A 16,349-nucleotide genomic window follows, 5' to 3' on the forward strand; every position below is an offset into this window, starting at 1 on the left:
CACCCACAGGAAGAGCCTTCAGTGCAAGCCCAGGAGTTTGGCTGGAAATGCCAAGGTTAAAGCTGCACTTACATCTAAAAAAGCAACTTTGGGGAGCTGTTAGGGAGTGGATATTGTGTGTGCCAGCTGTGGGGCCTGGCAGGGAGCTCCAGAGGCATTCTGAGTGTGATTACACACAATTAAACTCCATTTGCTGTGTCTGAAGCACACCACAGTTAACTGTGAATTCAGCAGTGTTTCAACATCCCACATGTGTAATTTACTACCTCCGACCATCAATGTGCCATTTTTATTCTTTTAATGTGCTATTATTTCCTTTTTTTCCTGTCCAAATCTTGAAGTCTGCGGTTCTTCTGCCTGAGTGCTTGTCTAAAGTTCCCCAGAATCAAACCTCCCTGCAGCACTTTTGAATTTTCACTCCCTTTTCAGGGGAATTGCCTTGAGTGTGAAGTAAATAAATACCTGCCATGGGGATGAAATAACCCTGCAGCTGTGTGAGACAGTAACTCCCATCTGATCAGATTCCCCCAGGTCCCCAGGCACTGTGACAGGGGACACCCCCTCATTCCCACCTCCAGGGGAGCCTCATGATGTCACCAGGCCAGGGTGGGACAAGCCATGGCTGGTGACACTGGGCAGCCCACGAAGCAGAAATGGCCCTCCATTGCTGCCTCCTCACTTTGTAATGCTCCCTTTGGAATCACAGAACAGGCTGGGTTGGAACAGAAATGAAAAGTGATCCAGTGCCACCCCTGCCATGGCAGGGATACTTCCACTGCCCCAGGGGGTTCCAAGCTCCATCCTGCCTGGCCTGGAGCACCTTGGATATCACCAAATTAAGGGAGTAACAGAAAAACATTTGTGAGGCAAATAAAATGTTACAAATTGCCTCAGTTAATTGCCAAGAGCCTGGACAAGATGTCTATCCACAGGATTGAGGAAGAGCAGGAATTCCCCTCTGGAGTGTTTTCTGTTCCAAATGACTTTGTGTCTCACACTGTCATCAATAAAGTGAACAGATAATTTTCCCTTGAGTAATAAATCTGATAAGCTAATCTGCAATTAATTAAGCATTGCTCCAAATGAATGTTCATTTCAGCTTCCTCAAACTTATCACAATTTGAAACTGTAATTCTGAGCAGTAGATCCCATCAGGAAGGAGAAGGGGTAGATTGATATCATCCACAGGGATAATACATCACGAGTGATGATTGTGAGGCATTTCCCAGATTTCTGTTTACAGCAATTCTGAGGAGGGAACTGGCATTTAGCACTGAGCACGGGGTTTAACCAACACCCACCTCACAGCTGGCCCTGAGTGAGGGGGGATTTGCAGGGGTTTGAAGCCTGATGTGCCTCTTGCTCCCAGCAGGGCTTCCAGGGGATGTTCCCCTGCTCCCTGAGGAGCTGTGACACTCCTGCTGCTCTGTCCCCAGCAGGCTGCTGAAGGCAGGTGGCAGCTGTTGGAAGGCTTGCAAACAATCCAACCATGCTCAAGCACTGCCTGTGCAGCTCCTCCAGGAGTGTGCAACTCCTCCAGGAGTGTGCAACTCCTAAACTGCCTGTGCAACTGCTCCAGGAGTGTGCAACTGCTCCACTGCCTGTGCAGCTCCTCCAGGAGTGTGCAACTGCTCCACTGCCTGTGCAGCTCCTCCAGGAGTGTGCAACTCCTCCACTGCCTGTGCAGCTCCTCCAGGAGTGTGCAACTCCTACACTGCCTGTGCAACTCCTCCAGGAGTGTGCAACTCCTCCACTGCCTGTGCAGCTCCTCCAGGAGTGTGCAACTCCTCCACTGCCTGTGCAGCTCCTCCAGGAGTGTGCAACTCCTAAACTGCCTGTGCAACTCCTCCAGGAGTGTGAAACTGCTCCGCTGCCTGTGCAGCTCCTCCAGGAGTGTGCAACTGCTCCACTGCCTGTGCAGCTCCTCCCTCCAGGAGGGTCGGGAAGGAGGCAGGGGAACACAACCCCTCCACCTCAGGCCGTGTCAGCCAAGCCCAGCAGAGCCCCTGGCCCAGGAGTTTACCTGTTGATGCCCTCCTTGGTGTAGAAGATGGAGTAGGTGAGGTTGTCTCCCTGCGGGTCCGAGGCCGGCGGCCGCCACGTGAGCCGGATGAAGCGAGTGGACACGAGGGTGGCCACGACGTCCCGCGGGGCGGAGGGCAGGGGTCCCGCTGTGGCTGGTGCTAGATGGTCATTAGTGGCACTGGTCAGTGAAGTGGGAGGTAATGTTGGGATGGCAACATCTTGGCATGTGCAAACATTGGGGAATATGAAGGGCAAACATCACCACGGTTTAAAAAAAAAAAAAAAAAGAGAACAGAAGAAAAAAAAAACGTAAAAGAAATAAACAAAACCACGATGGGAAACAGAAGAAAATGAACACACAAAAAAGGCCATTAAACTGAAGGCTGACATGCAGGCAGAGGTAACTACTGACCACTATGGGGAGTACAGGACACGGCACTGTCAGGCAAGCAGACCAAATCTCCACTGTAATGGAAGTGGCAGGGGAGGGAAGGGTGGAACTGGGGGAAAAAATCGACCTCAGGAGAGGATACCAGCAGCAAACCACAGTGTCATTGCTTTGGGAGCATGTGTAATGCCATGTGTGTGACAGCCAAACCCCAACTCTGTTAATTACTCAAATGCACACCCAGACCCCACTTCCTACTGTAGCTCATTAACATGCACAGTTCACTTAAACGACTCTCAATCATAACAAAATGACAGATGAATACACAGAATTCCTTTCAGTGCAAACTCATCCAGCCAAACCCTGCAGTCCTGACCTGGTTGGGCTCTGCTACTGCCCATGGCACTGGAGTTACAGCCCTTTTCCCACTGTTTTCCTGCCATCTTCCTCCGTCCCACAACCCCCATTTCATCATTTTACAGTGACTCTAACAAACATAAATAACTGTTGCTCTGGATTATATCCACACTCTCCAAACTTTTAGCCTCAGTCATGTCTTTGTGTGTTGCTACTCCAAGGCAGGATAAATCCAGGGATTATTGCATTAAAAGGTTGGTGATTTAACAGCACAAGCTGAACCATAGGAAGAGCTACTCTCTCTCCAAATCCTATTAAAGCAATCCAGCCAGTAAATGTAACAGTGAGATTCTGAGCAGCTGGACCCCAATTACCACAGAGTATTCCAAGCTGCACAATTAGTAACAAACCCCCAAAGCTCAGGATACAGGGAATTTTTCTGCATTCTGAACTATTTACCAAGCTTAAGCCACCTGATGACATTTTCCACATGGGAATCCATACTGCCAACTACATTTATTTTTTCATTAATTATGGAAACTAACTAAAATTGCTGCTTTCCCCCAGAAAGAAATTCAGGACTAGAAGAGCTTGTTGAGCTGTAGCATCTCCACCAGAACATGTGGATTTGTGTTCTGATACACAATGAGAAAACCTCCTAGAAAACCTGACTAAAGGAGAAAATGTTGTCTGAATGACCAAACCTTCAGGGAAAAACACTGAGGAGTCTCCATCAGCAACAACCTGATTTTAAAATGTCAAAGCCCCTTCCCTACCCAAGTATCAGTTTGGGAGTTCCTCAATTGGCAGAACTCTCATTTTTTCTGTTCTGTTTCTTGGGCAGGTCCTGACAGACACCTAAGAAGCAGCCATGGGTTTTATCAGGTTTGTACAATGTAGCACCAGTCTGTGGGCAGAACTGGGAGACAGATCCCAGAGCCAGGATATTTTGGTATTCCAAATACAGATCTGGAGACACATACTCCAGGGTATCTCCTTAATTATCCCTTCCACACTCTAATAGCTAAAGATCCCAATTAAGTGCTCTCCAGCAGCCCCTCCTGATCAATACATGACACTGTTAATTTCACATTCATTGCAAAATCTATTTTTATCTAACCCCCCCTTTTTTAATGTCCTATAATTGGATTTCTTGCAGAAATGCACCACTTTCAGCTCTTCTGGCCTCAGCAGGGGCCCACTCCCCAGGGAGTCCCTTGCTGCTGCAGATCACACAGGAGAACACTGAAGGGCCAGGGGATCTTCCCAAACCATCTCCCTGCTCCTGAATGACATTCCAATGCTGATCCAATATCACACCAGGCTTTTCCTGTGTTTAAATCCCAGCCCTTACCATGAGCTCCCTTGGACTGGAGACCTTCTCACTGCACCTGACCAACTCCTTCCTCAGTGGGAACAAGGGATGGAACTGCCTGGTGCCCATTGCTTTCAGCACTTTTCCCACTGTCCTACTTGATTTCAAATTCCAAACACTCATATTTGGCTTTCTCTTACCTGTCTTGGCAATACTGTCAGGTGATCTGCTTCAAATTACATGGTTTTGATGCAAAATCCACCCCTTACCTATCATTAAAATTCATTCAGTTGAGTCGAAGTGGAACATTTTTTAAATTCATCTGCTTCATCTAAACCCCATCCCCACATATTTGTGTTTTTCTTCCCATATCATGAAATGGATCCAATTTTTGGGAAGTGATGTGCACACAGAGCTGAGGGGTCTGGGAGGGCTGCCAGGAGTTCCCAGAGAACAGACACCAAGTTCCATCCTGTGCAAGGCTCAGAGCAGGAATGTTCCTCCCCACAGCACTGCAGGAGAACGCTCACAGACAACAAAACCCTAAGGATGCCTGAAAAATGAGCTGTGACCCAGAGAGAGCAGCATGACCTGAAACCCTCCAGGTGAGGTGAGCAGGGCCCCAAACACTGCACTTAAACACTTCTGGGGCTGCCAGGAGCTGGGGGAGGTACCCCAAAGATGAAGGGATTTCCTTCCTTTTTTCCTGTTTCCTACAATTGCCACAAGCGCTGTTACAGAGGCTTCATCCCCAGCCTGGTGAGCAGAGCTCAGCAGTCAGAGCTGTGTTAATGAGCAATTACACCCAAATTACCTCTAACACCAATCAGGGAATGGCTTTGTCCCTTCCAGCTTTCAGCACTGTGGAAGAAGCAACTCAAGTCTCTTCTTTCTAACATCTCCATCACTTCTTAAACAGTAAGTCCAACTCTGGACTGTTCTCTGCAGTTATTCTTACACAGTTTTCATGAATCTCATTTTTTGAAAGCACATTCAGCAAGTGACTTGTGCTTTGCACCACAATTTATCTCCTACTGTGGAGGAACTGGAACCAGAGGGATGCTGGAACTCCTACACAACTCCAGGCAGCAGAGTTGCACCCCTGCATCCTGGCCACTGCAGGGCAGGCAGCAATTCCCAGCCACATCAGAAGCAGAATTTTTTAACTTAGCCCTAGAAATGATTTTCCCTATGGAAATGGCTTTCCCCACATCCCACAGCATTCCAAGACACAGGAATCTGTTTGTGCTGCTGAGGTGTGACAGCAGCAGTGCCAGCCAAGGCAGCCCCAGAGGAATCCCAGGGATGCAGGGTGAGAGGACATTCCAGCTGCTGATCCTCAAGCCCTTCTATCAAGCTGCCCTTCCCAGGGCTCCTTCTGAGCAGACATCAAATACTACAACTACTTTATCAAAATACTTTGCAGCGTGTGCAAATACCCACAAGGATTTGGACTCAAATCAGTCAGTGGCAAGGTCTGAAGTGCCCCAGCACTGGGCTGGTGACATCCAAGAGGTGAAGGTGTCCATGGGGTCCACTGGTGTGACCCCACCTTTTCATCTTGTAGGAAAACCATGGGTAACAAAGAGAGGGAGCATGGCCAGAGAGCTCCAGGGCCACCACCCAGGGGGCCCAGGAGATCTTTTCTAAACAAGCCAGCCACACCTGAAAACCACTCACTGAACCCTCTGGCTGTTATGAGATCACTGGAAATACTTTCCATGCTGTGTTCAGATTTCCCTTTTCCTGCCTTCCCCCTATTGGCATATCCAGGCTTCTTCCTGTTTGGCAACAACATTCCAGTGATGCCATCAGCTCCAACACAAAGGGGGAACAGGAATGTTATCTGCTCCGGCCTTATCTGAACCACTGGGGACACTCCAATCCCCTGGGTGCCCACCTGGCAGTGCCACCACCTGCCTCTAAGGGCTGTGGAAATGCAGGGATTCAGAGCCACAAGCGCCTGAAGAACTGCTTAAAGGTCAGGTTTAGGCTGTTTTGGCCACATCCAAGTGTTTGCAAGTCCTTGTTGCAGCACCTCCCCGAGGAGAATGCTGGGATTCCAGAAGCAGGAGAGGCACCAGGGGGTGATGCAGGTGTTCCTGGACCCAGTGCCTGCACCCCAGGGAGCTCTGGAGCAGCTCTCACCCCAAACACCCAACAGGGAGCTGAGTGCATCCCCCAGGCCAGGGCCAGCCCAGCCACATGCAGATCCCGGGCTCCCTGAGGGGAAGGCAGGGGGTGAGGAGCAGGAATGGGCTGGGAAGGTCCATGAACCAATGAACCCTCCAAGGGAGGAGATGGATCCAGCATGAGAAGGACTTTCCCAGTGGAATCATTCATGGGGACAACAAGGAACAGGGACACCAGTCAATACATAGAGAAGAAGAAGAGAAAGTCCTCCTTGGAAGGACTTCAGGGTGGATTTTAGAGATTTGAAACAGATTTGAGACATGATTTCAGCAACAAAGATCTACTATAACTAAAAATAGCAAATAACTATTTTGCCAACAGACCTTTTTTGAAAAAAAAAAAAAAATTACCTAGGACATTCAGATCTCAACACCCCTAATATTTTAACTGTATTCCCTAAGAAACAATTCCTAAGAGGCACCAAATGTTTAATTTTGACTTGAGGTATTCATACAAAACTGTGTACTCAATAAATAATATTTCTCCCATAAATCTATTTAACTGGTTCCAGAAAGGTAATAAAGACTTTGAAACTTTTTCTTTTACCTACTGCACTGTTCTCCTACATTTGAACTTTGGTTCATGGTGTTCCCATGGAAGGATTCAGCTCAGGTCAGGATTAAGCAGCTGTGACGCTGCAAAGAGCCACAGTCAAATCCCACTGATTTCATTATGTTCATCATATTAAAAAATAACAGCAGAACTTGGTGCAGTGCAATAATGAGCAAGAAATAACAAAATTAGTAAGTTCACACTACACACCACCCTTCAAAATTTTGCTTTCTCTATTTTATTCTATGTTTTTGCTTGTATCCAACTGTTGTCCTTGTTCAAATGCTTAAAACATAAATGTCCAACAGAAGGGATCACCTGGCTATTGCCAGCTGTTCCCTGAGAGATCCCACACTCAAACAAAGCCACGCCACCTGGCCCAAGTAATTTCTCTCAGACAAACAGCCCAAGTGCTGAAGTTGGTCTCACCAGATCAGTGTAATAATGGAATTAACTTCTCCCCTTGGGAAAACTCATTTAAAGAAATCTCTGGGACTCCCTCCACAAAATGATGCTTTTGTGCAAAGCTGGAACAGAGACTGAACAGATGTGGAAAGAAGAGGGTGGAAAGTAATTTCTGCTTTATAGAATGAACAGAAATGTCCTGAATCTCCTGGATTTCCAAAGACAGCCACCATCACCTGTATCCCTCTGCTGCAAGACACAGATCCACATCTGTTTAAAGAAAATGCCCTCCAATTTGGGATTTTGTAGATTTAATTACTCTCCATGAGCTAATTTAAACTGCAGAACTTTGTGGACTCAAATTTTAGAAATTTGGAGCTGTGTGGAATTTGGAATGTGTGATTTTGGAAATGTGTCAGGAAGACAAACAGGACAGTGTATGACCAACACCTGGAGGGAAGCACAGCTGGACACAGAGCCACCGAGCAGGGCATCCTTTGGAATGACACCTGCAGAAACCAAGGAGCAAAGGGGTCCAGGGATGACCCACACAAGCATTTCCCTGGATCACCTCGCTCCAGGCACAGGTCTGAGAGCAAGAACCCCACTCAACACTTGGAATAAATGTTGTCCCTCACACACTTAAAACCCCAAATTCAACCCCCACGCTGAGGAACAGACGCTCCCCTACCAATATCCCTAATTTTCCTCATAAATGAAATGGAGATTCTTGCTTATTTATTCCTCTATGTCGACAAGTTTAGCTCAGAGCAGGAAAAAACCTTATTTTAAATTTTTAATTGCCTTAGATTAATTTACATCACTACTGGGAGCAAGAGCTGTTATTTACTCTTCACTCAATGCACAAATTGAGTGCAAAAAATTCCCCAAAAATCCAGAACAAGCAAGTGTCTAACTGCCACTCAGTGATTCTGATTTTTAGGGCATTTATTTGGTTCTGTTTCACATTGTGAACGGGCACTGCTGGGTGCTCAATAAACTGGGATATATAAAAATAGTGATAAACACATTCTGACTGGGAGCCTGTGGTTTAAAGGAAGTCATAAAACCCCTCCTGATAACGAGCCCTCCTCCCATTCCCGTTTCACCATGAAATGCTTTGGTGTAGAGGAAACAATTTGATTTTTTCCTGTCTCATAAAACAACCCTTAAAAAGGCGTGACGGCCCCGCTGACGCATTCCAGGGAAAAGGAGCAGGAACCCCCTGGCTCCAACCACATCCCACAGCTCCAGGGGAGGATGGAAAGGGAAAAAAGCCCTGCAGGGATTTCAGTCATGAGACTCAGGTTATTAAAAAAAGGGAAATGAGCCAAACACACCTCACCTGTCCCCAAGGAGTTTAAAACTGCTTTGAAACACATTGTGTCACTGGAAAGAAATTCAAACTATAAAACATATTGCAAAATGATGGGTATGACCTTCAAATTCAGTAGTGAAGATTCAATTATTTAAATAATTAAATTTTTTTTTTAACAACTACTCCTTAAGAAAAAAAATCAAAAATCCAAACCAAAACCCACATATAGAACCCGAGGCAGAAAATCTGCCTGGAAGTGCCCCCAAAAAACCCTGGCCAGAGTTTCCTCTTACTGTGAATATTCATCGGTGGAACTCCTCAGAAGACCTTAAAAACACCTCTTGAGAGCAGCAGAGCCTGCAAGAGTGTTCTGCACTCTGACTTTAATAATGGCAGCAGGGCTGTGACTTTATTCTCAAATAACGGAGCTCTGTTCAAGCACAGCCCCGAGGAGCAGTGACAAACAAAACCCCGTGTCCTGTGCAAAGGATTCAGCTCTGCACAGCCATGGCACACCTGAAGAGCTCCAGATGCCTCTGAAGTTGCCCTGGGCCCTGTCAAGAACTCCTCTGTGCCCTTGGGCCCTTCCCTTCCCTTCCCACAGGGATGCTCAGCTGGCACTCCCAAGGGAAGGGGGTCACACAGTGCTGGGAGCTCTGGGAATGCTGCAATAATCCAAATAATCCCCAATAATCCCAACAATCCCCCCTAATCCTGCAGGCAGGGCAGGAATCACTGTTGTGCTGGCAGAGCAGGACCAGAACACCCCTGGCAGTACAAAGGCCAGGCTGGATGGGGCTTGGAGCAGCCTGGGATGGTGGAAGGTGTCCCTGCCATGGCAGGGGTGCACAGGACAGGCTTTAAGGTTCCTCCAGCCCAAACCACCCTGGGATTCCATGACCATGCCATGACTATTTCAGGATGGATTTTCAAAGGAACACACAGTAAGAGCCTGCAGTGAAAGGAACCCAGCAAACACAAATCCTGCTGCTGCTCCCAGATCACTGATAACCCTGACTCTCATCTGCAATATTTCCTCTAAGAGACTGCCATGCTCATCCAAGTGCCTCTGGACAAGCCACCCCATCCCTGTCTGGGACACTGCAGGGACACAGGGGCTCAGTGTTACCCTGCATGGCTTCTCTCCAAAAAGCACCTTGGAAGTGGGACATCTTCTGCTTCTGTTTGGGAGCTGCTGCCACTTGGAACAACTTGGCAGCACCAGCTCTGCCAAACTGGAGCTGCAGCAAATGAGGCTGAACAAGCTGCTGGCTGTCAGAATTGTCCTTATTTCTCCAAGCTCTTTAAAAAACTCATTTAAACTAATTATTAATGGCTTATTTAACTACTTGTTTCTTATACACATCTACCACACTATTTTCCTTCCATTTAGGTTTATAGCTACACAATTAATATTTTCGAAGAGAGAGAAGATCCTCTCAAACCTCCCTTTCCTCTTTTAGTCTATAATCACCTAAAGAGCAGCACTGTTAGGTGTGGTACTGGATATTTTATTAAATTCCACTGAATTTCTCTGCTAAAGGCCACAGCTCCTTGCTGCCCACCTCACACCCACCCATTTTTATAGAACCAGAGCAGTACTGAGATATTTGGTAATCTTATAAACTCTTAAGACTTTTCTTCTATTTTTAAACCTGTATTGTTCACTTGCTTCCTCATATTTCTAATTCTAACAGAAAAAGTGAACCCTGTGAGTATTTTTAGAATACAACTGCTTTTCCCAGCACAGAGGCTTGGGAATTTGGGGTGCACTTCCCACACACAAGGATTGAAGGTTATTCTCCAGAAGTACATGCTGGCTTTACAGCAAGAGGTGCAACATTTCAGTGTGGATCTGCTGTGGTCACTGACCACTGTTAAAAATGCCCAAGAAAAAAATTTTTAAAGCAGTTTATAAATGTAAACTGGGGTTGAAGAAGGGCCAGTGTGGAATGTCCATCCCCAGTCAGCTGTGACCTGGATCCAGGCATGACTTTTCTCCCTCTTTCTTTTCCTTCAACACCTCCAGTGCTGATGTGTGACCAGGAAAACCACACAGAATCCATCTGTCCTTTAAAGACTCTGGATCCACAATCATGAGTTTCTTTTTGGGGAGAAGAGAGATGATAGGAGAAGGGGAAACAACCAGGGAAACAAGAATCCCTCACTCCAAGCTCTTCTATTCCAGTGAGAACAGTGACATCTTACAGCTGGCCTCAATACTGAACACACATTATTAAAAATTACATTTCTTTGTTGGATTGATGGCATTTCCTTATGGAATGAACCCCATGAGCCCATGCAGGTTATCCTGTCAATAAGGACCAGGGGCTTCTCCCAGCTCCAGATCTTCATCAGCATGAGTCCTGTCACCCTCTCAGCCCAAGTGAAAACCAATCCTGTCCCTTCTCTCCAAATGGCATTCTGCTGTCCCTGCTCTTCCTGTATAATTTAGCAACTCTGAAATATAAGCAACCAATTAAGACCAAGCCCATGTTTGTTCTCCCTGCTGGTGTGAGACTGACAAAATCTGATCTTTCCCTTTCCAACACGAGCCTGGGATCAGTTACAAATTAAAGGTGTTTCTGTCAATCTTCAGAGCCTGGATATGAGGAATAAAGGCAGAGGAAATGCCTTTGGTAGTCATGACGGATATCAAGCAACAGCTAATCCTGCCCTTCCACTCATCCAGGGATGGAAAAAGTAAAGCCACTCAAAACAACAGCCCTCGTGATCCACTCCTGATTATTTGTATTTTCCTCTCTAAGCAGGAGCCAGGGGCAGGCAGAGGAGCAATCAGCACTGCTTTGTTCCCAGGAAAAAGCACTCCTGACATGACATCACCCAGCCAAGCTGCCAGGAATATGTAAAATATGAGGATAAACATAACTGGAATGGGTGGATTTCAGTGCTGTTGAGGGAGGTGTATTTGGTGTTAATAATCAGCCTTTCTGGTGGCCAAGAGACTTTTATGGGACTGAGAAACTCCCTCAGGAATTCAGGATTAGCCAGAAGTGACAAAATTGACTCAGAGCCTTCCATACACATCCTACCTCACTGCACTTCTGCAGTGGGACAATAAATATGGAATAATACAGGTGGAGGACAGCACACTGCTATTAATGTGTGTTGTGTATTTCTCATAAAACAGCCAAGTTTTTTGTTCCTACAGGCCCTTGCTCTGCCTCCACTGAACATTTCTTACCTATCACTCCTTTTCCAACATGACATGGAATTTCTTCAAGCTCCTTCTAGCCATCAAGTCCCCTAGTGAAAACCAAAATTCAAGGTGCCAGTGTTTCCAAGCACAAGCAGCAACCCCACAACCCTTTATTTGTGGGCCCAGACTGAAGTCGGGGCACCCAACCCTGTGTGAATTCCATCAGGAGGTTCCCACTTCTCTGCCAAGCCAACTGTAAATACAGCCATAAAACAAGAAATGAAAACTAATAAGCACAATATAAATGCTGTTCTGCCTCCCTGCAATTCACAGCACACTAGCAAACATTAATCTATTCCTAATTTAATCTAAATTAGAGCAATTTATTCAAAGCCTGTGCCAGCTTTAAACATGAATAGGCTACTGAGAACTGCTTAGCTCCCGTTTCATCAAGTTAAACATTCAAGAAGTTTGGGATCTAGGGTGGTTTAATCAGTTCTGCTTCTCAATAAGACTATATATTAGCAGGGCCCATAAAGAGGGAATAAATAAAGATCATTTATTAAGCAGGAATTGAGACAAGAAATGGAACTGACTGAATTCAAACAGCTCCCAGGCCATTTTGAACAGATATGCAGCCACGAGAAACACAAATGCTGCCTTTCCCTGAGGAATAATAGCTAAGTAATGTAAATTAAAATCAAAATTAAACCCAAAACCCCCACTCTTTCAGCACTAAAGAGGAGCACACACTGCTGTGTTTACAGAAAATTAGCACTGGAGTGTACACAACCGGTACAAACATTCTCTGAGTTTGGCTTTGGCTGTGAGTGTTTGAAGTCAGTTTGTGATTTCAGATGCTGTTTATGTTCCTGAAGCACAGCTCTCCAAATGAGGCTTCCAAGCTGTTCCTGCACCATCCATCTGATGCTGGAGGGCTGGGATGAAGGCAGGGACTTCAGGAACGCTCTCGGCTCTGGGGAGTCCCAGCACTGCCAGGAGTTCTTAAACGTTCCCCACGTGCAGCTTGGAATTTGACATTTGCTGCTTTTAAAGCTTGTTGGGGACAAACTTTAATCCTGTGAGTGGAAACCCTCAGGGATATGTGGAGATCAAACAGGCAGAAGCAGGGAGGAAGCTCCCCTGTACTCCTGGCTCTGATGATGTTCAACCCACTGGATTTTCCATTATGACTTTCACATCTTCCCACTCCACCAGAGCAGAGGTTCTTCCCCATGTCCCCAGTGCAGCAGAGCCAGGTGCCCTCAGCCCAGACCTGCCCTCCCAGAACCATGGGCTGCTTTGTGCTGCTTGAACATCCAGTTCCACCCCAGGTCCATCACCACCTCCCACTGCCCCAAAATCCACACTTCATTCCTTTCAGTACTTTTTCCTCTTGGCAGAAAATGTGAATTTTGGTCTGCAAGGCTTTGCAGCCTTCCTGCTCAATTTTCATCTATTTCTTTGCTGGTGGCTGCTGAGACTCCTGAAAGCCACTCCTGGAAATCACAGGGACCTCTTCCCATTTTCCTTCATTAAAATTGGACAAGGCAGAAAGAACATGAGAACGTTTCTGTCTGAGAGAAGACACAGGAGATCCTGCAGAGGAACACCCAGAGTCCTCCTTTATTGCTCTTTGAATAAGAACAATATATTTTTATCTTGCTCTGGCATTTCATTCACAACAACCCTGCAGGTTTTTCAAGTACTTTGTAGTCTCCAAAAACTCCACAGAATTCCATGGACTGAGAATGTTTTCATTCACAACATGTAACTTAAAAAATACTCTAAAGCATCACCTCTATAAGAGAGAGAGCCTGAGAAGGTACATTGGATATCTGTGAAATCATCCAAAATAGGTTCTGAGGTGACATGAGAGGAGTCTGCCTCAGGGCTTGAACCAGTCAAGGCCTATTTATGGGATTTTTTACACATGGCAAATACCCAAATGTGTATCTGAGTTTTTCAAAGCAGAGCACAGTTGGCCTGTTAGTGCCAACTTTTGCATTTCTTTCAGTAGGAGCCAAAACTTGTCAACAAGAACTTCTATTTGCCTCCTAAAACAGCATAATGAAGCTTACAGTTATGGAAAACACAGAGTATTTCATCTATCCTGACTGAAATAAGGCTTTTGACATTGCTTTTAAAATCCAGCTATAGCTGGGAATCTTTTTAATCAGGTCAGGGGAGCTGAAATGGCCTCTGTGTGAGGAATGGGAATCTCCAAGTCAGCCTGAAGTGACTTCAAACAGTCCAGTACCATCTGCAGTGCAGAAATAACAGATTTTCAGCACAATCTTAACTGAAATGTGCTGCCTTTAGGAAGCTTGGATCAGATTCCTGATGTTCTCCACCTTTGAGGAGCTCAGAGAAGCCCCCAGCCCACCCAGCTCCTTTCAGTGCCCCAAGCTTGCACACAGCTCATGGCCAAAGCCTGGCAGAGAGGTACCAACACTAAATGGGATTGTTTATGCAGCTACAGGCCTGGACAGAACTCAATTGCTTAAATAAAGCACTGATTTAGGGCAATAATGATGGCTTTAAAACTCCCTCCAAGTTAGGATCGATAGAATGTGACTGAGCAGAGGCACTGAGATCATGCAGTGGTGTCAGACTTTACCCAAACAAGGTTTGTGATGTCAGACTGCCATCAACACCAACACTGGTGCTTCTCCCGGGGAGATCAGCAGGAAACACAACCCATGGAATTGTCAGATCTGACCATTCCATGTAGAGCACCAACAGCAAGAGGGTCCATCCCCACCCCAGCCTCACAGAGTGTCAGGACCACAGAACAGGTCTGGGGGCTCCCCTGAACCCCAGCCTCACAGGGTCACCTTCAACCAGGCTGCTCAGGGCCTTGTCCAGGTGTGCCCTGAGTATCTCCCAAGAGCAGAGATTCCCAGCCCTCCCTGGGCAGCCTGTTGGACTGCAGCTCCCTCCCTGTGAAGCTGCTTTCTCTGATCAGAAATTCCTTTGCTTGCAGCTTTTCCCTGTCCCCACCACCTGCCCTGTGTCCCCATCCCTGCCTGAGCAGCAACAGGGGGTCCAGGATGAATCAAACTCAGCCCATCCAGTACATCACATGCTCCCAGTTTCCATGGTTCTCCACACATCCCATCATCCAGTCTGGATTCCCCCAGTTTAGCTTCAGGGATACCCTCGGAGACAGCACCAAAGGCCTGGCTAAAGGCAAAGCAAACAAAATCTGCTTCTCTCCTCTCCACCACAGGCACAGTTTGGTTGTCCATTTCATCTCAGAAGGCCACGGGAGCAGCTGGGCAGTTTGTCTTTGGCAGATCCATGCTGATGTTCCCAATCATCACCCACATTGTACCCACAACATGGCCACCAGGGGGATTTGCTCCATAACCTTCCCTGAAAAGGTTCCAGCTCCAGCTGAGCTTTGTCTTTCCTACATCCCTACACTTCCAGGCAATTTTCTGCCTTTGATTCCAGATTCCCTGGGCTTTCACTTTGTGTTGGAGCCCAGTTGGCAGCTCCTTCTTTATCCCTTCTGGTCTCCTGGACACACGCACTCAACCCCTGCCCTGTGGAGCAAACCATTACTGTGCTTTGGTCCTTGAGGACCAAATGGTCTGCCTCTTGTTAACACAGTCACCTATAGAAACCTGCAAAAAATATCCCAAACAAGCCAAAGCCTCCTGCCTGGAGCTGAAGGCTGGAATTCTCAGCTCCACTTGCCAGCCAGACACAGGCAATGAATTCCAGCCTACTCTGGAAACTCCATTGTCACACAGAGCTGCCACCCAGCACCCCCACATGGCTCAAAGCCCACAGGAGCACCAGGGCTGTGTTAAAAAGCTCCATCTCCTCCCTGCCCTGCAGGACCCAGTCTCCAGCAGACACACACTGCTGTCCTTCCATCCACTGATCCCTGTGCCAGTGCTCCTGGCTGCCTCATCACCCTCTCCAAAGTGAGGAAACACTGGAATCAGCCTTTGAGGGTGACCCAGTTCCCTGCTTCCCCACCCCTCCTCCCTGAAGAACCTGCATCCATGCCATGGAGCCATCCCCAGATGTCTCTGTGATCCCAAAGCCTCACAGCTCTACAACTACACACAGATTTCTAATTCCACCTCCTTGCTTCCCATGCTGGGAATAATTAATCACATGCAGTCCCTTGCTTGGACAGAGACCTTTCTTCATGAAAAAAACTAATTTTAAAGAAATAGTTCCATAACAAACAATACTGACATGGCTCCTACAGCAGAGTATCCAACTCATTCACTCCTGTACAATTCACAATATAGTGAAAAAACCCAATTTTGTAGTATAAAAGTACAAGAGCCCCACAAAGCACCCCCCTTCACTTGTGAAGGTGACACAGTGCATCTGAAAGGATGGTTTGAAATTGTTCTCCCATAGCACAGCATATTTGTTTACAATCCAGACCCTGCTTTCCACAGTGTTCAGGCATCACTCCTGTTTTTCCCCGGTGCCTGAGTACTCGTCAATGCCTTTCACACAGGGTGACAGGGAACCATCTGCCTCCCTCCTCCTACTTGTTGCCACCTGTTCTTTTCCCAGTCTCCACATGGCAGCGTGAGCAGGGCCAGATTCCCTGGACAAGGCTGGGTTACAGCACCAAGAAACCCCAAACGCCTCTGTTACC

General features: G+C 46.9%; 1 protein-coding gene across 5 annotated transcripts in view; it reads right to left on the minus strand.

Annotated features, from left to right (window-relative positions):
* NEO1 (neogenin 1) overlaps positions 1 to 16,349 on the minus strand; it is a 171,594-nt gene that overhangs the window by 39,800 nt on the left and 115,445 nt on the right. For 3 of the 5 annotated variants that reach the window (XM_041418778.1, XM_041418777.1, XM_041418776.1), the window contains exon 8: positions 2,024 to 2,243. In XM_041418778.1, the coding sequence (XP_041274712.1) occupies positions 2,024 to 2,243 (220 nt within the window). The remainder of the gene's footprint in view (positions 1 to 2,023; positions 2,244 to 16,349) is intronic. The other 2 variants (XM_041418780.1, XM_041418779.1) reach the window with 1 other exon arrangement.

This window comes from Onychostruthus taczanowskii, unplaced genomic scaffold (genome assembly GCF_017590055.1).
Source record: "Onychostruthus taczanowskii isolate IOZ18803 unplaced genomic scaffold, ASM1759005v1 scaffold6, whole genome shotgun sequence".
NCBI classification, from domain to species: domain Eukaryota; kingdom Metazoa; phylum Chordata; class Aves; order Passeriformes; family Passeridae; genus Onychostruthus; species Onychostruthus taczanowskii.